Source organism: Rhodnius prolixus, unplaced genomic scaffold (assembly GCF_049639745.1).
Source record: "Rhodnius prolixus isolate KJV_2025 unplaced genomic scaffold, Rpr scaffold_1, whole genome shotgun sequence".
Classification (NCBI taxonomy): domain Eukaryota; kingdom Metazoa; phylum Arthropoda; class Insecta; order Hemiptera; family Reduviidae; genus Rhodnius; species Rhodnius prolixus.
Genome location: NW_027411581.1, coordinates 26,937,311 through 26,963,901, shown reverse-complemented (window position 1 = coordinate 26,963,901; position 26,591 = coordinate 26,937,311). Strand labels below are relative to the sequence as shown.

At 34.6% G+C, this 26,591-nt stretch overlaps 1 protein-coding gene across 4 annotated transcripts in view; it reads right to left on the bottom strand.

Annotated features, from left to right (window-relative positions):
• Window positions 1-26,591, bottom strand: part of LOC141458226 (cilia-and flagella-associated protein 96-like) — a 90,800-nt gene that overhangs the window by 41,018 nt on the left and 23,191 nt on the right. Inside the window, exon 6 of one of the 4 annotated variants that reach the window (XM_074135961.1) lies at window positions 20,691-21,004. The exons of the other annotated variants lie outside the window; for them this stretch is intronic. Coding sequence (XP_073992062.1) covers window positions 20,750-21,004 — 255 coding nt within the window. The 3' untranslated portion in view covers window positions 20,691-20,749. Of the gene's footprint in view, window positions 1-20,690; window positions 21,005-26,591 lie in introns of those variants that run through there. 4 annotated transcript variants of the gene reach the window in all.

Sequence of the window (26,591 nt, the reverse complement as noted above, 5' to 3'; positions counted from 1 at the left end):
GTGGTTACTTTTGATTTGATTCATCATTTCCTTGACTTCGAGGCATTTAACAGCAGAACATGTACTTCTTGGAGTTCTGTTCGTGCCTTTGACCTGTGAACATCGTCTCTCTAAAAGTTCGATAATTTACATGGTTCTAGGCTATTAACTTGGATAAAATTTGGTGAAATTGCAGTTTAAAGTGATTTTGATAATCTGTAAAATTTTCAAAAAATTCTAACGAGCCGTTTTCGTGAAATTAATTAATTTATGGTGATTACAATAGTGAAACAAAGTACGTTCGTATAAACTTGTATACGTTATACGTATATATGTGATAAGAGTGGGGGCTCTTGCGACATATCTAATAACAAATAACCATTATTTACTTATCTGAAAGGTACTAGTTATGGAATTACAAGAAAACAAACAACAGGAGGGACCTTTAGTAAGTGGTGGGGGTCAAGATCTTGTTAATGTACTACTATCGAAATTAGATTCAATTTCTTTGGACGTTAATTCTATTAAAACTAATATGGCATCGATGAAAGTTGAGCATACCAATCTGATTGCAACGGTGAATTCAATTAAGGTAGATCTTACAAATAAATTTGAAATTGTTAACAAAAAACTTAAGGAAAATTCTACACAAATATTATTGTTAAAAAAAGAAAAGAATGCCATGAAAAAAGAACTTGAAAATACATACTCTTTAATTAACGAAAATTTACAAAGCACTCAGTATAATTTCATCAGAATTCTTAATGTTCCAGTATCAGAAAATGATAACCCTATGTTAGCAGTTAAGAAAATAAGCGAAACAATAAATTTTGTTTTTAATGCTGATAAAATAGATTTCTGCTACAGAAGGAAATCGCGTAACAATTACTCAGCTCCTATCTTTCTTAAATTTCTTTCTGACAAAGATAAAAATAGTTTTTTGAAACAAAAACAACTAAATAAGCCAAAATTAACCACCAATTTATTCAATGATGGCAATTCACGCCCAATCTACATCAGTGAGTATATGTCACCCTTCAATAATGCCCTATTTAAAAAAGGTAAAGAATTGAAAGACGCAGGTCATATACATTCCGTTTGGTTCAGTAGAAAAAGAGTGTGGTATCAACGTACTGTACAAAGTACTCCTACAATGGTCAAAAAGATGGATGACTACCCATCCAATTATTCTGACACGATGACAGACATCGATGGGGAACTGGACACGGATTTTTCTGAACAGTCTTTCAAAATGGGCAACAAGAGAACTAAAAAGAGGAAATCAACTTCAAATTTACAGGAAACGTTGAGGCCTTTTTTAGTTTCAACCAAGAGGGGAGAAAACAAATAAACTCAAATCTGGATGAAGCAAGTTTAAATCAATCTAGTGTAAGTAACCAGAATTCAAATAAAACCTTAGGCTCTAATATAAATAACTCTTTTAAATTGTTATTTTGGAATGTTCATGGGTTCAAAAATTTTCATACACATTTTGATTCATTAATGGGTTATGAGATTATTTGTTTGAGTGAAACCTGGCTGGTAGCTCCATTAACAAATCCCCCATTAATATTAAAAGAATATAATCTGTTTTATTCTAATGCATTAAAAGAAAAAAGTAAAGGTAGGCCGAGTGGAGGGCTGATGATTGTCTGTCATAAACGTTTGAAAAATGTGGAAATACTCGACTGTTCGGAATGGTGGATTTTTATAAAGATTTCTACGTACCCTCTGCATACAATTATTGGTTCCATCTATTTTAAGCCGGATTTAGATATTAACCCTGTTTTAGAGAGTTTTCTTGAAGTTTTGGAGAATATAAAAAACAATCATACTGATTACGTCTTTATAATAGGGGGCGATTTCAATTGCAGAATGGGTGATATGGATCAGAATATTAGAGAGTTTACTTACCATTCCCAAGTATTAACACATAGAATTAGCCTCGATCATGTACATTCAAAAAGGGGTGCTACATTACTAAATTTTTTTGATGAAGAATCGTTTATTTTGCTTAACGGAAGAACAGTTAATGATCATCCCGCACACTTTACCTACGTAGCATCAGTTGGCAAATCAATCATTGATTTAGTTTGGGCAGACATTAATAGTCTACCATATATCCGAGATTTAAAAGTACTTGAGACGATATCGAATTCTGACCACTTTCCGGTTGAGTGTTCTTTGTTACTTAATTGTCATTTGGTATCACCCCAAAAAAGTAAACCAGAAGTTCAAATTTTTGAAAAGTTAATCAAATGGAATCCCACTCTTGCTAAATTGTTTCATGATTCCATGAGTAAATCTAGGAATATAGCTTATGTCTTCGAAGACAAAAATCCGAATGATATTAACGATCATTTAATTAAAACAATGAAAGATATTGCTTTCTCACTGAATATGTTTAAAAATAGACCAGTTTGTGTTAATAATAACTATAATAGAAAATTTAAGAAGCCTTGGTTTGATTTGGATTGTTTTAATAGTAGAAAAAATCTTAGAATATTGTATAGAAATGTTAAGAAAGCTAAATATGATACTGAAATATTACATTTGTATCTTAAAGAAAAGTATACTTATAGAAACTTACTTAAAGCCAAAAAACAAGAGTATAATAACTTGATTACCTTAGAATTATCAAACTGTGCAAATATAAAGTCTTTTTGGCAAACGGTAAACAAATTAAAGTTTAAAAATATAAATGGAAATAATACAATTCCTATTAAAGAATGGGACGATTATCTCCGTTTACAATTTCCAATTAAAAATTTAGCTACTAAATATTATTTTGATGTGTGTCATCCTTTTCTAGATCAACCTATTTCTAAATCTGAAATCTTACAGTCGATCATGAAATCAAAAGCAGGGAAATCGGCAGGCCTAGATGAAATATCGTATGATTTTTATAAATGCTTACCTGAAAACTGGTTGTTATTTTTAGAAGTTTTGTTTAATAAAGTTTTGGAAACAGAAATAATTCCTAAGAAATGGACAGAAGTTGTTATGATTATGATGCATAAAAAAGGAGATAAGTCACTAGTTGAAAATTACAGAGGCATAGGTTTAGTTAACTGTATAGCTAAGTTGTTCACACAAATAATATTTTTCCGTATGTATGAGTTATCGGAAATTAATAACTTTTTACCAGAAAGTCAGAATGGGTTCAGAAGGAATAGAGGGTCCTTGGATGATGTTTTTATTTTAAACTCTATAATAAATATTCATTTTGGCCTACGAAAAAAGAATCTCTATTTGTTATTTATAGACTTTAAGCAAGCCTTTGATTCCTTAAATCACCATATTCTGTGGACTAAACTAAAGCAACTCGGATTTTTCGGTAAAATGTTCAGAATAATTCAAAAAATTTATAGCATGTGTACGGCAAGAATTAGAAGTAACAACAGTCTGACTTCTCAACTGAAAATTTCCCGAGGCGTAATTCAAGGGGAAATTTTAAGCCCGTTACTTTTCAACCTATTCATTGGCAATATGGAGGAATATTTTAGAAGCAATGGTGCCACCGGAATAAAAATCGATAATAACCACGATATTATTTCACTAGGATATGCTGATGATTTGGTTATCATGGGTGACTCATATACAGACATAAAAAAGAAGCTGGACCTACTATATCTGTATTGTATAAATAACGAATTAACGGTGAATGTTAACAAAACAAAAATTCTAAAATTAGGTTTAGGAAGGGAACCCAAAAAACAAAGGAAATTTTATTTCAATAATCAAGAAATAGAAAAAGTAAAACAATTCGACTACTTAGGCATAACTTTTTCTCGGTCTGGGCAATTTAACGATACTGTATCTTCCTCGATCGCCAAAGCGAATGCAGCAACAGGAACAGCGATAAACATTCTTTGCAAGGGAAAATCTAACTCCTGGAAGTCTAGAACGTATTTATTTCAGTCTTTAGTGAAAAGCTGTCTACTATATTGTTGTCCTGTATGGGCATTGAGGCATGGCGATCAATTGGAAAAAGTACAAATGAATTATTATAAACGTTTACTGTGTCTCCCGCGGACCACACCAAATCACTTAATTAGATTGGAGACTGACCAGTTAAAACTTTCATTTAATATTTTAAAATCAACTCTTCATTGGATGTTTAAGATCAGCAATTCAGCCGAAAATAGTTTTCTATATCTCTGTTTTGCGACCCTTGTGAATTATAGTGTACTTAAACCAGGGGAGATCAAATATAATTGGTTTTCACAAGCCAAGGAATGTCTGAAATGCATTAGTATAGACGATTTAGGTCCTTTACAGGAGTTGGTCAGAGTTAAGAGAAACATTAAAATAACTTTAGAAAGATACAAAAATTATTTAATTCAAGCCGATTTAGAAAGAGTCTTAAAGTCATCTTTTAATATATTTTGGAATAATGCAGTATTGTTGAATGAAACTCAGAAATATCTTCAGAGCTCTATTCCTTTCAAATTTATCAAAATTTACGCCCAAATAAGACTTTCTGGCCCTTATTTTATCAAACTTACACTTAATAAAATTACCTATAAAATTAATCCAAAAAACCTTTGCCTTTTATGTAATTTAAACGAACCTGAAACTTTAACACATATATTTATCTCTTTAACAAAAACTTACAGTTTAAAAAGTTAAGTATAAGGGTTGATTAAACGCCAAAAGGTACACAAATCAGCAAGTACCCAACATTTCATTAATACTTCATTGATATTATTTAAGTAATTTTACTGCATTAATTTTCATTAATATTTTTTAGAATTCATTAGATGTCACAGACCCTTATGCTGGCCATTTTCATCTACAAAATATATGTTCAAGTAGCACTGTAGATTGATTGTAGTATCTATTTATCTATAATAATCAAACTATTAATCACAGGTTAAAAAAAAAATCATAAAAAATATGAGGCTAAAAATTCAAAAACTGTTTTTAAAAAATGCTTACACCAACATACATCAATGATTTTGCTTATTTTATTTATTTATTTTTATTTTTAAACAAAAATATATAAGTTCATTCTTCGATTAATGTAATTGTTACTTTATGTAGTAGTCAAACGTTTATAATAATAGGTAATAATTAATCTGGCTTTATCGCAAATAATATAGTTTTCTTCAATTACATTCTCCATCTAGGTGTTCTTCTAGGTATATATGTAATATAAAATAAATAAAATATGCATAAATAAAATTAGGGGGACTAAATTAAATTACAATTGAGAAATGAATAATTATTGTTGCACAATCTACTTGTTATTAACTGTGTGTTATTTGTGCTCACGAATATTTCGGTAAGACGAATTCAATACTAAAATATTGTTTTAAATCCTCCGAGATTCAAATTTAATCAGTAGCCAACTCTAACTTTGTCTTTTTCTACTTTAACATGCATGTACATATATGTGACAACTTCAGAATAAAGCATATTAAAGATAAATCAGAAGAATAATTTGGAATACAGTTAAAATAAAGTACCTATTTAATAACGAAGTTATAATATACATTTTATCATAATTATAACAAAAAAATATTATGAATGAACTGGCCAGCATAAGGGTCTGTGACATCTAATGAATTCTAAAAAATATTAATGAAAATTAATGCAGTAAAATTACTTAAATAATATCAATGAAGTATTAATGAAATGTTGGGTACTTGCTGATTTGTGTACCTTTTGGCGTTTAATCAACCCTTATACTTAACTTTTTAAACTGTAAGTTTTTGTTAAAGAGATTTTTGTACCTTTTGGATAGATTTTCCTTTTTGTCTATTTTACAAAGTTACTTATCTGCTTCACAGATTTTTTTAAAATTTAGAATAAGCAATTCTATCATTATAACCTGATAAGGTGCTAAGTCGGAACCATAACTACCATTGGAGAGATCTTTTTAAAGAATGATTATAGTTGCCATCCTCAATAACAACTTTTTTGAGAAAGCGTTTTGAATAAAATAGGAAGGTATTTGTACGTAAATAGCAAAATTAAATTGCGATTTAAGTACTTCCTTTTAAGAGGAGTAAGAAAAATAAACTGCGATTACAGTACTTCTCCCTAAAAGGCTGAGAAGCAAAGATTTTGAATCGAACGACAATTCATTGATGTAAATCGGTTCACTCAGTGATAATTTTATCGATTGCAATACTTCCTCTTAGTAGGTGTAAGAGCATGAAGGCACTTCACACCCACGTAGAGGAGCTTTAACCACTTCTTCGTGCTAAATTTTATCAAAATCGGCATAAGCGATATAGAAATATTGGTAATAATAGTTTTAGAATGGGCCTTATTTGGGTGGGGCGAACTCCCCTCCTTATGAGGCACGGCGTCGAGACTTTTAAAGTTCAAATCTGTACAAAATTTCGATTCGATTGACACTTCATTCATGAAAATCGGTTCACTTGTCGATAATTTGAAACGATTGCTATACTTCCCCTTAACAAGTGTAAGAGCAGATCGTCGCTTTAATGTTACGTAGGGGAGCCCTAACCCTGTCATCCTACCAAATTTTATCAAAATCGGGCTAAGATTTACAGAGTAATTAGTAATAATAATTTTGAAGGGGGCTTTACATAAAGGGGGCTAACTCCTCTCCCATTCAATGTACAGCGTCGCGACCCCCAAAAGGCACATCTACATAAAATTCCGAATCGAATGACACCTCATTCATGAAAATCGGTTCGCGCGTTTAGGCGCTACGCAGTTTACAAAAAAGGTAACAACAACAAGAACAAGAACAAGAACAAGAACAAGAACAACAACAATTTCTGAAAATGCCGTTTTTGCTCATTTTCGGCAACTTTTTTCTCGAAAACTATTAGATCTGGGTTGTTGCAAAAAAATTACAGTGATAAAGGAGGGTTTGCCCTATATTTTAAAGAAAATTTGGGAATTTTATCTTTTATAGAAAAAGAGAAAAAAATTGTCAAAGTTGGGTGTTTTTCAACGTTACGCTTTTTCGTGCAGTTTTTGACGATCAACCCTTATACAACTGTCCTACCGGACAGTTTTAATAAAGTGTCCATTATACAAGCTATTTAGAAAGCAATTAAATATAACTGCAGAAAACGATGCCAGTTCTGAATTTACAAATCTGTTTTTTAATACTCCTTTTGAACATACAATATATCGTATCTATAAGTTTCTTGAAAATGTATTGAAATTAAGAGCCTTTGTTCTAAATGAGTGATCAGTTATAATTTCTTTTTGATATGGTCTAAGTTTCTGTTTATTTAATTTTATTTAATTTATTTTAAGTTTCCGGCTTTTGGTTATTTGTGTTGTGATTAATATATTATATTAGGAATATTTGTCATAGTACTAAGTAGCAGAACTCCATTTGTAACAGGTTTTACCTTTGTACAAATTTGAATAAATAAATAAATGTACTTCTTCTGTGCTTTAAGGTGCAGGATTAGAAGTTTCATTCACAATTACCGTTAAATACAAATGTTCTGACTTCTACATTAGGTGCACGGTAAGATTCATTATTGTTTTGCTACAAAACCAACAAGAGAGTTGCGAGGGCGAAGTAGTGGGTATATTAGGTGATCTAATCTCACCTTATGCGGTCTGTTGCAGGAGACTTAGATACAATCATTGCGGCGGAATGGTGACTCACATTTTCTCAAATTTAATTCTGTGCTTTTCAAAGAAAACAGAATATTCTAATGGTTGAAAAAGTTCTTGTTGTAAAAATACAAATTTCAGTTTTTAATGAACTTTTTTCTCGACAAAAGATTTTCTAATACTTTTATGATAAAAGTTTTTCTTAAAAAAATGGTGTAATTTCACTCCCAGCTTTAATAAGAAAAATTAAAGCATAAATTTAAAATATTGCCTTTGAATGTGATTATAAGTGTTTACTAGATACGAGAGATTTACTTTGTCCTTGTTTTTTAATTTCACCTTAATTTTTGTGTTTCTTATCATTATTATTGTTTTTTAACTTTTTATTAATAAGTTTTAGAAAAAACGTATTTACTTTTATGAAGAAAGTTCTCTGGTTAAAAGTTTTTGTAACGTAAAAGTTCAGGTTCAATAAAAACTCAAGTTAAAATAAAAGTATAACTTCTTTTTTGACCACTGGATAATTCTCCTTGTGCAGTTGGTTTTCAGGCTACACTTGCAATTATATCTTCATGCGCATTGATGATATTGACTAAATCCGCACAGAACTCTCAATTCCAGCGAATGAGGTTATCATTTACAAAGTTAAGGATGTTATTATTACTTCAATAATGGAAGGAACAGATACTATTCTAGGCCTTCCTTGTGGGCTGGAACTTTTCTAAAGTAGAATTAATGTATTTTTAGAAGTTTCTAAAATCACTGTACCCTTTATTTCTGTAGGGAAAGTTCCACACAGTCAACTTGATGTGTCGGGAACCAGATCTGACGAGGAAAAATCTATCCTATTTACTAATCAACTCTAGGAATCCTTCATAATCCATCCTTCCTTGCAACCCATCAGTAACAACTTACTAAAATTCCTAGATTCCTAAACCATGATTCCTAAACTCAACGAGCCTTCCAATGATTCCCATGCCCTACAGACCTTACCACCTTCCCACCCCCTCCAAAATCTTTGAAAAGCTCCTCCTCAAAAGAATTCTGCCCATCTTTGACACCATTAACATTATTCCCGTTCACCAATTCATATTCCGCGTCCACCACTTTCCTAGCCAGCGGTGCTTCAGAGAGTTCAATGTCATCTCCTCTGCTTTAAAGAATAAAAAGTGTTGTTCGGGTGTCTTCCTGGATATTGCTGCGGCCAATGATTAGGTGTCACTAAAGCCTTCTTTACCAACTTAAGCAATTCCTCCCTAACACTTATTTTTTTAATTCTCAGATCCAACATTGATCGACAATTTAAAGTGCGAGTGAGCTCCGAATGTTCTCCAGTTAAACCCATCTCGGCAGAGGATCTACTTCCTTGATCCCATGCTATACAACTGTTGATATTTCTACCCACTTTAACTGTTCTTGATCACTCCTCTACTCCTCTACAACGTCATTTCCCTCTACTCAATCTGTACAAACTGCAGCTTCCGAATCCCTCCGGAAGATTAGTATGCTATTTAAACGGCAGAATCCCATGGATCTTTCTCACGAGATTTAAAAAATAACAACTAAACAAAAGATATGGGCCACTAAGTCGCATGATCGGACCTTAAATCACTCCCAACAAACTAACCCTCTGCAAGTCTTAAAAAAATTAACATAATTTACACTAAAGAGACCGTTCAAAATGATGCAAGTTCCATTATAATGTCACTGTTTAAGAAAAAATTCGCTAAGAACTGAAAATATCTATTCATTGAAATGACGTTTACAGTCAGACACTTTATTGGGAATACACTTATCTAGATATATTTTTTAATAGATAATAAGTGCGCTACTTGCTTTGTCTTTCTGTAATTCTATGCTGTAACTGGGGGGAACTTCAGGAACATAATGAAAGTTACGTATTTGTGTTTTTATGAGGCGCTTCTGTAGCCAAACGGTTAAAGACGAAGCCCGCAAAGTTGATTATTAGGTTCGGTTTCCCCGGTCTAAGCCTTGGATTTTATTTAATAGTAAAAATGAGAAATTTATAGTAAAGTATGTTGCTAACCGCCTCCGACCGCAACATCTAATTTGGTAGTTGGACCTAAAGCCCGCCTGATAAAATAGGCTTTCTTTATATATTTTGACGTGAATACGTCTTTAAATTTCCTATCATATGGAGGCAATCCAAAAAACCTAATGATAACAAAATCGGGGGATACAGTTTGGCATTATAGTTTCAAATCTATCGTCAACATCCAAAATTAAATTAGACCACTGGATAGCTAAAGGATCAAAGAAGTCATTACGATAAGCGAGGACTGTGACGCATCGCACGAGTTGGAGGGGGAGGCGCCGCCATTTTGAGATCATTTTGCTGCGTATCGAGATTTGCAATTAGTATAACTTTTGACTCGGAGAAGCTACGATGTTCGTTTAAGTTTTAATCGTCAGCTGTCGTCACAATCTATCGATTGTATATAAAATATTAGTATAAAATAGTGACAGTGAATATAATAAGGTGTTAGAATAAGAAAATATTATCAAAAATATATAATAGCCTATATGCGTCGAAAAGGCCAAAACCAAATACAGAGATCGTATACGGTTGGAAAGGGCTTCTCTAAAACAACCGAATGGTAATAATAAAACACCATATGACCGAGTCAAGCTGTGCCGGGAACTTAAAAGAATGAATGCGGCCGAGCGTATCAACGACGGTGTCAGTACATCTGCAGCTGGGGCGGTTGAAATTATGTAAGTGGATGATGAAATCGCTTCTACATCGACAACGGACTTTATAGGCATAGATTGTGTTCGATCGTCGATTATGAAGATACATTATTTCATTCTAAATAGATAAATAAAAATATTTTATATAAAAAATATAACCCGTTACCTTATCGTATTCACGTACAACACACGGCCGTGTCCATGATACAGCCACATTTTTTTTTTTATTTGTGATTTTATTAGAAACCTACAGTTATTAACGTTTCAGCTGTTAAATTGTAGCAGCTAAATAATTTTTTGTTTTTTTAAAGGTTAGTTTATAAATTAACATCACATTTATTCCTGTAACAGGTGTAGTTTGAAAACGATTTACGACTCGAAATTAGCTCGAAAGATTTACGGCTCGAAAGTAGTGATACTGTTGCTAACATCGGCCACCAACGGATAATACACATTCTTAAGGCAATGTACTCACTGGCAAAGATGACGTGATGAATCCCCAAGTTAAATAGGGTCTGACGTTGAGGGATGACTGTTGATGTGGGCGGCTAATGATATACGAGGCTCCGGTCAGGACAACGCTATTTCCTCGGTTATAACGTTGAGGGTTGACTAAAATGGAGGAAAAGCGAGATGATTTTCAGCAGCAGCAAGAAAACCGCTTTCTTACAGATCGCAAAACAACTCTTCTTCTATTATCTCCTGGGTCTTTTTTTTTCTTTTTGTTTATGTGTACATTTATGGGGAAAAAGTCTCTTATTTACTCTACAATCAATGGGTTGTAAGCATGAAGGAAATCAATATAATCTGATTCAAATATAAACTGAAACAGCAAAACTCCTGCAATCCTATACCATATTCTTACAACCGTTTAGGCCATTAGGTCTTATCAACAGTCTCCAATACAAATTAATAAAGTACTAAGTAAAGTTCATTTGTGTTACATTAAGCGCACATATTGTTCAGTTAGAACAAGAGGTATGTTGCTGGCTGCAGAGGCCATTCGGTGAAGATGGCCTAGCCGAAAGTCTAAAGTTTTTCCAAGTCTACCTTCTACGACAAATCGTGCGGTAGCAGCTGATGAAGCCACTCCCGTTAACTGGAGATTAAAGCTCTCTCTGAAAATTGCCCTTTTTATACTATTCAGAGAGCTTAACTAAGCAAACATAACTTAAGCAAACTAACTCTATTATATTCGGGGGATTGGCTCAATGTTATCTCTTTTTAGGCCAAAGAATTGGTTTTCTCATCTTCTTTAAGGCCACAGTCTATACACCAACTGCTAAACTAGCACCCAACTCTCAATTTATTACAAATGTGATAATTCGCTTTAAATGGTTAGAAACGTCTGGTAAAGGAGGCCAAGACCTTGCAAGGGCTGTAGTGCCAATGTAAGAAGTAGATAATCCTCTTTGCTCCAAGTGACCATGCAGGTGACAAAGAGCAGCAAATGATATCAGCAGCTTAAGTGTCAATGAATGCCACTTGCTTCTTATCCTTTGCTGAAAAAAGTTCGCCAGCCTTGCTGCTTGGATCAAGGATATCCCTACCTTACTTCAGCATGTAATACATTTCAGAATTCCAATGGTACACAGGATAGAGCAAACTTTACTCTGGAAAAAATTCATTTTTAGAATTAAATAATATATCTCCTAAACAAAAACTTACAGTTAAAAAAGTTAAGTAAAAGGGTTGATTAAAAAGGTACACAAATTAACATGTAATAGAAAATATTTTAGGCTACAAATTTTAAATTTATTAACCCGTTAGGTGAATGGTCCTTGGCCTTGGCCTTGGCCTTGTGTGAACGGTTACATGAGGCCTAGATTTCCTAAGAAGAGACGGATAAAAGTTTAAGAGAGGAGACTTATTTTAATATTGGAGGATCAAAAACCACTCCATAACAGAAAAGCGATGGTTTTGTTTTTGTCCCTTGATAAAAGATTATCTTAGAGGGAATTTTGAGGTACGCTATAAAATTTCGGTAAATCCTCTTCAGGCCATCATCAACAGTTATGATGATGATATAGCTTAACGTATAACTACAAATTTTTACCATATCTCTGAAGAAGGTAATAAATTTACCAAAACGTCGGTGTGAAAAAAAGAAACAGAAGAGAATTGTGCGAAATGCAAAGAGCAATACGTGTGAAATGTCCGACATCGTTTGTCTTGTTAGTAGGAATATGACATATTATAAATCAACGTTATCAATATATCCGAAAATTTTATCTCCTAATTCCTTACTTCGAAAGGCAGCCATGATCAATCAAGAAAGATACTTAGAGGTAAAGCTGATACAAGTAATAATATGAATAATAAGGTGGTGCAGCATTGCAAATTCTGTTCAAAACTCTCTAAAATTATTCTGATGAACGAAAACACTGTCAATCGGAGAAGCCTCCATATTTTGCGGGACAAGAACGTCTAGAGAACCTGCAAATATAAAATTCTGAAGAAATAGACTAGGACTACGTCCTTTAAAAGAAGGGGGATTTGAACCAGAAGTAGGAGCTACGAATAGCTCTCATCCTCTCAACAAATGCACCTTGATTAAAAAATAAAAATTAAATTAAATTAATTTTACTACCTTTTATTTCAGGATTCTCTTTAAGCTAAAGAAGCAATGTAGCTGCTATAGAAACAAAAAAAAAACTCGCAATTAAATAAGAATTATTTATAAAAATTGTTCAGGTGTAAAATTAATGGAAAAGTGAAACAGAATGAAAAGAGAAGCGATTGTCTTTTGGATCATTCGATAATTTTGAAATGAACAAAGAAAAGATTAGTAACAGTAATAAAACAGAAATCAGACATCTTTTTTTTTGTTTAAGGAAATTATTCTTAGAGAGAAGGAAATGAAATCGTTTTAAAAGTAAAAGATGAATAACAAAGGCAAGAATGGGGAACAAAAGGAAGCCTCTAATCCATGGATAGTTTGAATTGGATTCAAAGGAGATTTTTACCTTAGCTGATAGATAAAAAAGAAAACCTTACTTTCCTTTTTTACTTTTTTTTCTTCTTTTACTTTTAAAAAGGCAGAAAGAAAGATAAAGACAAGAAGAAAGTGTTGAAGAAGTCTGGCGCGATGTAATTGGCAGGAGGGAACCTGTAATAAGGGGAGAACGGAAGGAGTGGAAAACAAGGTGAGGAGACTGCAGAAGATCATAAGTAATTTTAAAGGGTGTTTTGTGACGCGGTGGCTAGGAGGAGCGGTTTCTTAGGGTAAGTGGGATTGACTAAAAGCGTGATGGCAGCATCAGCAATGAATTATACATGGGCATTGGACAGGACTAGGAGCGACGAATCAGAGTTTGAGTGGTGAAGGCCGAGTACAAAGAGCGCGCAGACTGCCAATATAATTACCATAAAGTAGAGGAAGAAGCTTCGGGAGAATATGATTAAAAACTCCTCTCTTCTCACTTCTCACCTCGTTTTCCTTGGCCAAGGTGGTAACCAACGTTTCCACAGCAGTTACCAGTTTTCCTCTACAGTATCTCGATCGGCGAATAATATCCATTTCAATCTTATGACTTACGTACTTGTCTTGGAATGTGTTCAAATTAAACTTGACCATTTATTTTTCGATTGGATCAATAATTAGTCTCGAGCAATTGCTCTTAAACCTCTATAAACTATCATTTCTCTTGCGTCACTTACTGCTGAATCGCTTCTCTTAACTAGAAAGAAGAATTATATCGACCTTATCTAATTTTGAAATCGATTTTTCATTGGCAGTACAAATACTGCAACAATATCCCATTTTTAAGTACATTCTTTGCATTGCAATCACATGTATGTAAAGGAGACCTAAAACATTACACCCAGGAAAACGGATATCCGTTTCCTGCAACCATTTTAATTTCTCTCTCAAGCAGAGTTTCAAAACTGGTGGGCACAGCACTCTGGTGCGATAGCTGTGTCAATATGTAATAAAATATTTTCATTTCCAATGCAAGGAAACTTTTCTTTACATTTGGGTAAAGAATTGAAATCTGAACAATACGTAGAGAGATACAAAAGTGAAATTTGAACGAAATTGAAAATTTGTAAAATTTAACTTTCTATATTGCATTACCTATTATCACTAAAACATTGCAATTCATACCAGACATAGAGCTAACTTATCTCTATAATTGGATAAAGAATTTATTGAAATCTGAACAATACGAAAAGATATGTAATAATAATAATAATAATAATAATAATAATAATAATAATGTTTATTAACAATTCTATATACATAAATCAACACTATTACACATCATCACAATCAATATAGGCATGGACATCAGTCCGTCTGCCAAGATGTTGCTGATAAACAAAAGTCTCCCTGCATACAAAAATTTAATAATTAAACTCAAAAACTAATTCCCTCCTGTACTTCAGTGCTAATATTGCGTAATTGTCCAATGCCTACCAGTCGTTATCATTGAGACACAATAAAAACTGAGCCCTGTCCATTACTACCGTCCCTAAGCATTTCCGCCGAAAACCACTCAGAACTGGACAAACGGCAATAAAATGATAAGTATCCTCTATAGCCAACATATTACAAAGCGAACACTTATGCCGATCAGCTGTCCGGGTCACAGAGTAATTTAATGGTAACATTTCCCCTCTAATCTTCATTATAAGCGACATGAACCTTAGCTTATTCTCATCACAGACATATCTTTTACTTGCTTCTTGCAAATTTAGATCTTTAGATATGTAGAGGTTTTTGTTCGATCCTCGAAGGGATGTGCGGCCCCCCGGCCTAGAATTTATCTTTTGGCACAGCATTGTCCGGTTGGCAGCACTGGAGAAGACAACGGAGAGGGGCTCCAGCGTGTGCCTGGGAGCTCGAGCCAGTTGCCCTTGGGCTTCTCAGGAGAGAATAGGGACGTATACGCATATCAGTCTTGTCTGCAGTTCAGCCATCTTTTGTCTTGTGGCACGTCGGCAGGCGCATGTGTCTAGTGAGATTTTGTGCCTCTAAAGTATACTCTGGTCATGACCATGATATATTATTTAGACTCTAGGACCTTGTATAATTTGTATCTTACTTGGTAAATATATAAAATTTTATTTTATTTGTCTCAATCATTTAAGGTATTCTGAGTGTCGGTGGCGTCCCCACCCTTCCCTTTCCTTTAGGAGTTATATTTGACCTTTTTCAAAGACTCTTCAGTTTTAAATTTGAGGAATTTAAAAAACCACCAAAATTCGTAAATAGGAAAAGTAAACTGCGAATACAGTACTTCCTCTTAAGAGAAGTAAACCAAATTAAACTGCGATTACATTACCCTAAAAGGCAATGAGAAATTAAACTTCATAAACGCACGATTGCAATACTTTCTTTGGTAGGTGTAAGATCATTTTTGCTATTTAGAGTCACATAAGGAAGCTTTAATCACTACTTCGCGCTAAATTTTATCAAAATCGGGCTGTCTTATTGAGATATTAGTAATAATAGTTTTAGAGCGGACCGTACTTGCGTGGTGCAAACTCCCCTTCTTAAGTGACACAACGTCGAGACTTCTAAACTGTAAATCTATGCTAAATTTTGATTCGAATGTCACTTCATTCATGAAAATAGGCACAGTTATTAGTTATTAGTAATAATAATTTTGGAGGGGAGCTTACTTTGGGTAACTCTTTTCCCATTTGATGTACAGCCAACATATATGGCTAACCTAATACAGAAGGTAAATAAAAGGACTTACAGTATTAATCCAAAATCATGCGCATGCTATGTAGCCGATTCCCTCTGTAAACCTAACGGTATACACAGAGTAATAAATAATTATGTGTTCATGCTATGGCATTTTTTAAAGAAGTCGAATACGTACATTTAATTTTTCAATTTATGTGGATGGCGTGATACTTGTTCTGACATCGACAGAAAGATTAATCACTTTCCTAAACAAAACATCAATCAAGTCTTTCAATTCTTGTAGGTTTGTTAAAATTAGAAAGAAAATAATCAAAATTAGATAGTAGATATATTTCTTAATTTTTGAAAAGTAATTTATTTCAGTTACTTTTAATTTAAAATAAAATTAAATTCGTTTTTCATATTCACAAAATATAACGAACTCTTAATACATAACTGGGATGAGCCTTTATATTGCACAAATAAAAATAAATATTATCAGAATTTTTAATAACCTTTAGCGCTCGTAAAAGGAAATATCTTAAAATTGTTTGAATGAAGATTCTGTGAGGAACTCTCAGACATAGCGACTAAACTGAGAACTTTGTTGATTTCCATCTGTTGAACACCTATCTTCCAGTCCAATGCGAGAAATAGACTCTTTTTTCCATTACTTAATACATAAAAGATGGTTTCTAAGAGTTATCTTCCAAAAATAAATTTGTTCTCGTTTTAACTGCTCTGAGCAATCAAGTACCTTTTCAAATAATTAAACGTAGAAGTTGACAAGTCTAGATAATTCGTCGATTTGAACCTTATTACTTAATTAACGCTATTATTCTCAGTTATTCGATTCTCAGTTGGTTTCAGAGAGAAGTTTCCCACGTACATTTAAATTAGTTTCTTGAATTCTGTGTGGGAAGGCAGAAATCTATGAATATCTATTTCTAGATTCAGATCGTTCTAAAAATAATTTTGTAACCATCGTTGGTATTCAAGTTAACTTTTCAAACAATATTTGAGACATTAGGTATTTCAAACAATTAGAAAAACATAAAAAAGGTACTTCAGAATAACTTAGAAGATTAGTAGTGCTGAACAAACCGTGTACTCCATCTAGGACGCCTAGCTGCTGAAGTAGAATATAATAGAATATGTTAGTATTTTTATTTGCTCTAAAATACATCACGGCAAATGAAAATACAGACAGATCGTTATACAAATAATCAAAATAAACTTCAACCTATAAGAATACAAGACTCCGTTATTATTATTGTGTTGGAGAGGAGAGGAAGAGACTTTAGTCTGGAGAGGGGAGTGAGCCCTTTATCCGCTATGATAGCATAGATACTGGAAAGTATCTTAAAAAGTCTAGTTGGGGAGAAGAGAGGTATCTGCGTAGATGGTGCGTTCCTCACTCACCTTCGCTTCGCTGATGACGTTGTAATCTTCGCACCAAATCTGATGCAGGCGAAAGAAATGCTACGCGAATTGCTAAATGAATGCAAGAAAGCGGAATTAATGCCGCATTGGAAGAAGACTAAAATTCTCACCAATAGAGATAGGGAAGGTTTTATTATGGAAGGAGAGGAACTAGAATTTGTAGAAGATTTCAATTGTTTAGGACAAACGATCTCTTTTAAATGCAGGAGAGAGGAAGAATTGTATAAAAGGATTAACAGGGGATGTAAGAAATTTTGGGCACTTAACAGTATTTTTAAAGGAAATTTCTCGAATGATCTGAAAGGAAAAGTACTTAGTGCATCTATCTATCCCTGCATTCTGTATAGATGCCAGATCTGGCCCCTCACCCAAATACCTTTCCAATAGGCTCCGAAGAACCCAAAATAAAATGTTGAGGAGTATTTTAGGAGGAAAAAGGCAGGAAAAGAAAAGTATTGTTGAAGTGCGAAGAAAATTTGGCAAAATGCAGGATTTAGAATTGGAGGCCCATTGATTAAAGTGGAAATGGGCAGGTCATGTGGCTCGAATGGAGGATAAAAGGTGGGCAAAGAGAAGTTCTGAGTGGACGCCAAGAAATCGGAAGAGAAAAAGAGGATGTCAGGTAGTGAGATGGAGAGATGAGATGGCAGATAGAGTGGGCTGCCGGTGGTGGACCACAGCAAGAGATAGAGGTGTATGGACAAAAGTTATGAAAAATTATTTTGAGATGTAGAAGTTGAAATTTATTAATGAAGAAGAAAGTAATTTTTATTTGTTATTTTCTGTTGTAAATTATGTAGCCCATTTTGTTTTCAGTATATTCCATTCTAAATTGTGCTTATTTAACTGTTCATTTAATTATTTTAATTGCTTGCTGTTTCTTCTTAGTATATTACATTCTATAGAAATTGTTAAATTGAATTGTACAAATCGAACTCTAAATCCTCCAATGGAGAGGCTTTTTCTCTGTAAAGGGTGTTAATAAAGCTTTATTATTATTATTATTATTTTTTATGATTTAAGGCGCGTCAACATCTAAGGTTATTGGCGCCCGGAGCTTTTTTCAGTGCACTACCTGCCCTCTCGTTACAGACAACACTGTCCATCACCGGGCAGTGAGCTGTAAGAAGCTCCTAGGAAGAGAAAATCTAAAGCAGCTGGATTCGAACCCGGGACCTCCGCGTGGGAGTCCAGTATGCTAACCTCATAGCTAATCCCTTCCCTTGATGAGTATATTATTATTATTATTATTATATTATCTTTTTATATTAAGCGATCAATTGATAGCGAGGTCATCGACGTTTCGGCCTTTTAGTAGGATTCGAGGCAAGAGTAGAGAAAACAAAATTTACAAAATTAATATAAATATTTATAATAAAAATTGAATTCTTTGACCTCTACGACTTATTAAAAATTTAATTCTGTTGGAAAGCAGCAGCACAAATCGTATAGTTATAGTAACTACATTCACCAAGAGTGCTTGGCGGGTTTATGTACCACTAGTATAATATGCTAATTCTCTGCTTACTCCACATTTAATAGAATTTTGAAGTAGCGTGCTTCTGACAATCCATTATAGATTTTTAAAATCGTCAAAAATATTGGCGATAAAGAAATATGGTTAATCTTAAAAGGAAATGAAGTTTTCCAGGGATATGATTTTTTTGGAATTAGTCTGCCAGGGAATATTTGGCTAACAAGAATGAGTTGGTATTCGTCATCTGTCCAAATGTTCTTCCCTAACCCCTAACAGCTCAAACAGAGCAAATAAAGGGACCTAGCAGAAATGGCACCTCCAGATTCTCTGGAGCACTGGAACTCTCGTCCTTGCCGCTTCTCTACACAACTTCCATGGTGAAACCATCGCCGTGTGGACCAACCGACCACAAAATTACTTCATTTCCCCAGGGCTAACTTTTCTCGCCATCGTTCATGTTTTTCCACTCTCCCACTCTGTTGTACTAAAGTCACAACACCTCTTCTCAACTAACTCCTCCACCAATTCTAACTTGTCTTCAACAAGTTGATCGCCTTGTTATGTGTTCCATCCTCTGCTGGCTTCCTCCAACATCCCCATCACCTCAGATAGCCCCTCGCTCTACACTACCAATAAGTAAATCTCCTCCCTTCTTCATATTAACTTCAAGAAAGATCCACTAACTTTTTCAACTTTTTATAAACTATACCGTTTGATTTAAACAAGTATAATATTTACTTCAGACGCTTTCTATATGTTCACTGTTTATCTACAAGTTGCTAAATCCTAACACCTAATTTCTGTAATCCCCCAGGGATCTGACAGCAATTCTTTTACATTACAGTAATCTCTTATATGTTCAGTTTGGTCTTCTGTTAGTTATACGCGATTGTTGCAAAAAGTAATGCTAAACACAAATTTTGTAGCTTCAAAAACATAGGGAACAAGGAGATTTAGGTGCAAGGTAGAGTTAGAAACAAAATACGGAGAATAATCGATTGAAAATATTTAATTCTGTAATTATTAGAAGCTTTGGCTGAGCCCCTAAGTTCTATTCTCTACGTCCAAACAGGTTTTAATATCATATTTCAAGTTAAAACATCAAAATTGTTTATCCTAAGGAAATATCTTCCCCCCCCCCACGGGGTGCCTGTCCCATGAAGGTACTTGGGGGAGCAGCGCCCCCCATGGGTTTCCACAGACGCTCAGTACACCATGTACCCTTACCACAACAGTACACAAACATTTATCAGGAAACAAGTATCAGGTATCTATCGGTGGGACGTCGCCCGGGATAGAATGTGTGGTGGCAATTCTTGAGGCAGCCAGAATCCAGTAATGTTCAGCTCAGGATGATGATGAAAGGAAGTTAGCAAGAGAAGTTTTGGTACAGTGTAGTATAAAGTAATCTTTGTAATGATCCCATTTAGAAAACACCTTGTTCTTTTTTGGATAATCATCAGAAAAGGCTCCACAATGGCTCATTCAAAAACATTTTTCTACTAATGGAAGAACCGGTTATAAGACGCCGTTTTAAAATAACCAGAAAACATATTTCAGAGAAAGTAAAACATTAACTAAATGGGAGGTTTCAGGGTACTTTTTTTGAATTCATCAAAAGGAGGGCTCCATCATCCAAAAAGATTTGCAAGTGATCTTTTGGCTAGCCAAAATTCAAAGCAGAATTAAGTAAGTTTCGAAAATCGGTGTTTCAATCTTTGAACCTTGAGTATTGTTGAAAGAGAAAGTCACGCGAGTGTTTGAACCAGACTGTTTTGGCCAACTCAGAACCCTAAATTAGATCTCAATTTCAGAAATATCGTAAAACTGATTTAGAGTTAAAACTGATTGAGAATAATATTTCTGTTCTAATTTTTATATGTAAAGATTTATTAAACGATCTTTTTACAATAAATTAGTGTAATGTCCAATTATTTTGTTCATCCAAGAAACTCTCTGGTGAAAGTGATTGGCCTAATCGTGGAGAAATTCTCAGCTGTCACTTTTTTATCAACATTAATATTGACAATGGAGAACATAGCTCTAGTTTTGTTTCTCACTTGCGGGAAAAAATCTCGTGGATGTATGGATTTTCCTGGCTTGGCCACAGATCGGTAAATCTTCCATGGATCAATATATCTGCTTTCTATGTAAACAGGAAAGGCGCTAAATCCACCTCCTTTATGTCCTCCTAGCTGTAAACGTTCAAAAATTTGAATTAATAAAAGAACTAATGTATCCAAGATTAATTGTTAGAACGAAAGGTATACACACCCCATAGGATGGAATTGCGCTAGCTTTTATTTTAACAGCTGAATTCAGTTCGCAATCTCGCTGAACATACCAACTGCACATACTTGTGACACGAACATACTCTCGCGTCGATTAGAGTAGAATTGCGATGAACTTTGTCTAATTTGTTAAAGGAAAAAAGGGGATCCAGGACAGTGGATGAAAGGGGTTAGATTTAGATTTTGAAAAGACGGGGCAGGACCCTATCCCCACGGCACCACAGCCACACGAGGCTTATTGTGCCTTCCCCTTAAACCTAGTAGGTGAAACCTCCCCTCCTAAGAAGGTCGAGAGCTTTCCCTACTAGTTCCTTCTGCGCTGTTATCTCCTTTGGCCTCAAGGTTCCAAAGATGTCATAGCGCAGTCTCTCAATTGCAACGCAATCGATCAACAGGTGATAGGCCGTTTCCTCCTCTTCCTGGCACAATCTGCACAAAGGTTCCGAGTTACTAAGCCCTATCTTGTGCAGGTGCTTTCTGAACCTTCCGTGCCCCGTGAGTAGGAGTAATCTGATTCCTGCCTAAACCTAGAGTCACTTTAGTTCTTTGTTTGCCCAACAAGGGCATAACCCTCTTGCTGTGTTTGACCCCTGGAAGCATCACCCAGTACTTTTCGTGTTCTCTCCAGATCCAGTCTCTGAGAGCCTCACGAACTGCACCCCTAGTGATCCCCAGGACTGGTTCCGGACCAGTGAAGGGAGTATTAGCTCCATTCCTGGCCAACTGATCAGCTATTTCGTTCCCCTTGATCCCCACATGGCCCGGCACCCATTCCAATCGGAGTTTGTTGTGCCGAGCCAGTTGATCTAGGGCCTTTTTACATTCCCAGACCAGGGAAGAGGTAATTCTGAAGGAAGAGAGGGCCTTCAGTGCCGCTTGACTGTCCGAAAAAATGCAAATCTCCCTATTTCTAAGATCCATTTGCAGATTTTCCCCAGCGCAAGCTCTAATGGCAAAGAACTCGGCCTGAAATACAGTAGCGTATCTCCCAAGAGGACTCTCAATGAGTGCCTTAGGTTTAGCCCCATACACTCCAGCTCCGGTCCCGCAGGCCATCTTGGAGCCATCCGTAAACCACATGACTCCCAGGTTTAGTTGGTATATTTATTTTAGTTATTCAATTACTTTATTTATTTATTTTTTTTTTTTTCATTTAACCGAGAATATTTAGTGTACTTTATCGTGTGGGCCCAAAATTATTGACTCTTTTTCTTCCCATTCTGTTATGCTTTTTTGTTCTAAGTAGTGCTCTCCCAATTTCTCCCCTGGTTCTTTGGATCCACTTTTTTTTAGGTAAACCTATTAGTGCCAAAAATTAGGTGATTGAATTTTTTCTTTAGTTTTTATTCAATACTTCGTCCTTCCTATCTTTCCGTGTTCTTCTCTTATTTATTTATATTTTAATATTGTAATGCTGTGTTTACACCCCTTGGAGGCGATGATTTGCTTTTGATGCTGTTATATTATGATATTATTAAGGAATTGGGGTATTCACTGAGACCGGCAAAGGTGGATTATTGAGACCTTTGCCGGTCTCAGTGAATACCCCAATTCCTTAATAATATCATAATATAACATGGCACAGTCGGATTCGGAACTGTTATGAAAAAATTATTAATAGTGCCGGTTAATTATAATATTAATAATTAATAGTGCCGGTTAATTATAATTCAAAAGAAAAATAGAATAAAAATAATTTTGTTAAACTCAAGAGGGAAGAAGATGGCTATGAGCTGTTTTGTACCACCGGCTCCACTAAGTTTGGAGGGAAACTTATTGGAAAATTGGAAGAGGTTTTAAAGTGATTTAGAAATTTTTCTAAAAGCAGCGGTCATATTACTCAACTTGATAGGAGAAAAGGGTAAGGAACTTTATAATACTTTCCAATTTGAAGAGGGCAAGTCTGAAATCTTTGAAGAAGTCCTGAAGAAATTTGAAGAGTATGTAAGTCCTCAGAAGAACCTTATAGTCTCTAGCTTTCGATTTAATAGCAGAAAACAGAAGGAACAGGAAACCTTCGATGATTTTGTCACTGAACTGAAGAAGTTAATAAACAGAGTTGATTGTGTGCACACCTTTGCCCGTCTCAGTGAATACCCCAATTCCTTAATAATTTCATAATACAACAGATGCTGCTAAAGTTGGTAAACTGATTAATGATTAAATGGTAGTTTGGCGTTAAACGATTATTTATGTTACTCGGTAAGTGGTGCACGCTTGTTGGAGACTTGCTAGTGATACCTTTTCGTTATACGTTATACGTCTTTTGCTGGTCTCCAAAAAAAATGCAGGTTGTATTTATGTTCTCAAATTTGTCCCCACCACTTAAGAATACTTAGGAATGGTTAAGTGTTTTCAAAGGTATTTAATTAAAAATCTCAATTAAACTAAACTAATAGTTACGTTAATAATATTGGATATTTTTTTAAATTTGAAGTAGACAACACTAAACTAGTAGAGCGAATCAAAAACAGTAAAATGAGATAAATGAGACAATATCTATTGAAAACGACGTGAATGTGGGGGTAAAGAGGAAGTAGTTAGCTCAGTAAGGAAGCTGAAGAGATGTACAATAACAGCAGCGAGGTTTGTAACAGAATCTGTCACAAGGTTGTCTGTGCATCATCAAGCGTCGCTAAGTTAGCGGCTTTACACATTCACTCTACGCTAGCTCTACAATCTTCTCTAGGGAACGCTACACAATCCAAATGATAAATACATAGTAGGTATATGTGTAAAATGGTTGGATATATTCTGTGAATCTTGGCAGGACAACCGTAAACTGTCTGACTTTCACACAATTCTTTGACCAATAATGCAATGCGCAATATGCCTTATATTGTGATGTAATCACTAAATTTTGGATGGCCTACAATGACATTGATTACAGTTCTTTACATAATTGTCATAATGTTAGTTCATTCTAAATTAGCTCATAATGTTAGTCTATTTCGATTAACGTTTTTAGGATATACTGTGATAAAATAGGCACTGGTGGGTTATTTATTATAAACTTTTGTTAGAATTATAAACTTTACTGCTTTTGTTAAACAGGTCTAAGATTTGTCTTAGGCTTGGACACCTACTTTCTGTGTCACCAATGCACTAATTGCCAATATTTAAACAATATTGCAATGCAGGGGTCACCGAACGACAGCCCAAAGGGTCGGACCCTACCCGCGACGCCAGTTTATCATGACGGTACTTGAACTTGATTTTTTTTTATAAATAAATAAGTTGGTAGTCCTTGTTTTTTCATCTTTTTCTCAGAGCTTTCGTTCTGATTTGCAAGTATTGTACATAATGATTATGCCGTCCGCACTCGTTATTTGTCAGTAATATGAAGCTCTGTGCAAAAACGTTTGGTGACCTCTGGAGTAGTGTGAACTACTTTGCAGGCCTTTATAGCAAGCCTTTATAGTTGGCCGAGTGCTCTTCAAGACAGTGCACGCATGTCGGTTCTCTGGCGTTTTGGGAGACGTTTCTCTTGACTTCTTACACTCCTATGTGGGTTTACATATCTTGCGGGATAGTTGCAGTGACCGTAGTCTTGGCACCTCTTGCCCTGAGCAATGTTCTTCCTTTTGTGCGGTCCTTCCATGAGTCTAACTTCTGATAATAGAAGTTCTATCCCATCACTTATTTGAGGAGTTGGACGTACTCGTAATGATGCCATGACCTGCACCTTTAATAATAGGCACAGTTACTTTACATAACTTCAGTAATAACCGCATTCAATGTGGTTCACATTTTAGTTGCTTTTACATGATTATAATTTCATTTTAAGGAAAAAATTTATAAAATAGGTACAAGCCATTTTACAGCAAATCTAACCAGTCGAAATGTCAATAGCTGTAAAGTTTAAAGAGAATTCTGCTCCTTTGAAAACATTTTATATTACTTAATCAAAACTTCATTTGATGCCTAATACAGGTGTTGGTATTGATCTCATTGGAATCAAGGACAAAGATCAAAGGAAGAAACATCACAGGAAAAAACGTTGACCCCTAAAGAAGTCAAAAAAGAAAAATCCCGGATACAACCTTATTGCTTCCAATAATCTTACGTGTATATCATTCCGAGAAGAGCCGTAATAATCTTTCGTAATTTCTTTTACAACCCTCTACTTCCTTTTTCCTACTCCTATGGATATTTCTCTTAATAAGAACGTTTCCGGAACCCATAGTCCTGTTTAACTTCTCATCTCTTACAGACCTATCAGCCTCCTACTTTTAATAAAAAAAAAAAAAATGTTTAAAAACATTTTTAAAAGTAAAACTCAAATTGAAATCCTGCCTGAAATTGCAATTATTAAATCGATTCTCGGAATTATCACTCGATATCTCTCCGCCTGCTATCAGTTCCTGAGCTCCTAAGCTGCGACAGTACTGTCATAGAATATTCTTGGATATTTCTCAAGCTTTAGACCAACTTTGATACCAAGGCATGCTCTATAAGCTCAAAGGAACCCTTTCTGCTATCTATTTTTCCAATGCTCAAATCCTATACTTACCAAACGTAAATGAACTTTTGGAGGTACTTTAAGAATTTTATTCGAACTCTTCGTTTTATGGAGATTTTTAATCTCCTTTTGAAAAATAACAATTTTATGCTGAAATGGTACTTTGAAGGGAAGAATACCGACTCTGTCTCCCAAGAGTCCTTTTAATCGACTTGTCCTGGAAACATTTCTTAAATACTTAAAGGCCAACATTAGTGACATGAGGAAAAATGAGGGGAACTCAACCTCAAATTGATGAATCCACTCAGTAAAGACAGACTTCCGATTGTGTAATTATCATCAAATTCGGAATTTTGGCATATACTTAAACCTCCAATTATATGCAGTTTACTGAGCCGCACATTATATTCAAATGGATCTTCAGAGGTATTCCTAATCAGCCGCTCTTTCTTAATCAAATTTTCTTGAAAAATTCTTGATTCTTGAAAAAGAATGTTTTGAATAATAGTCTTAGACATCATGAGTAAAATGCGAATTGTTTACAGAAAATCGCTGGAGCCATTTTGGAGAAATATTCGAAAAAGGGGGGAAAACTCATTTAGTAAATTGGTATTAACGGTGGAGGGATTTTGAACTTTAGGTTGCAATCCGAGCCACTGAGAAGGCCTAATCTATATTCAATATAGTTTCCAATTAGCAATTTTTAGGATTTTGTACGTAGTTACATACAGACAGGGAGAGACCATTTACTAAAAATTCCTTCTTTTTTAGAACGCACGGGCTTCATAACCATTGTTTCCAGTAAAAGCCTGAAATCGGAAATTTTAATTATTGCTGTCTAGAAGGTAACATAATTATTGCAAGAACATAAATTTTAATAAAACAATTACATTGAGCATTATGAAATTTCCAAACATAAATTAAGCTTTTTATTATTGTTATTGAATGTTAGTAGAGGTTTGAGTTTCATGTTTGCAGAAACATTTAAAATAAACAAAAAAAATAAAATGTACAAAAGTTCCGCAAGTA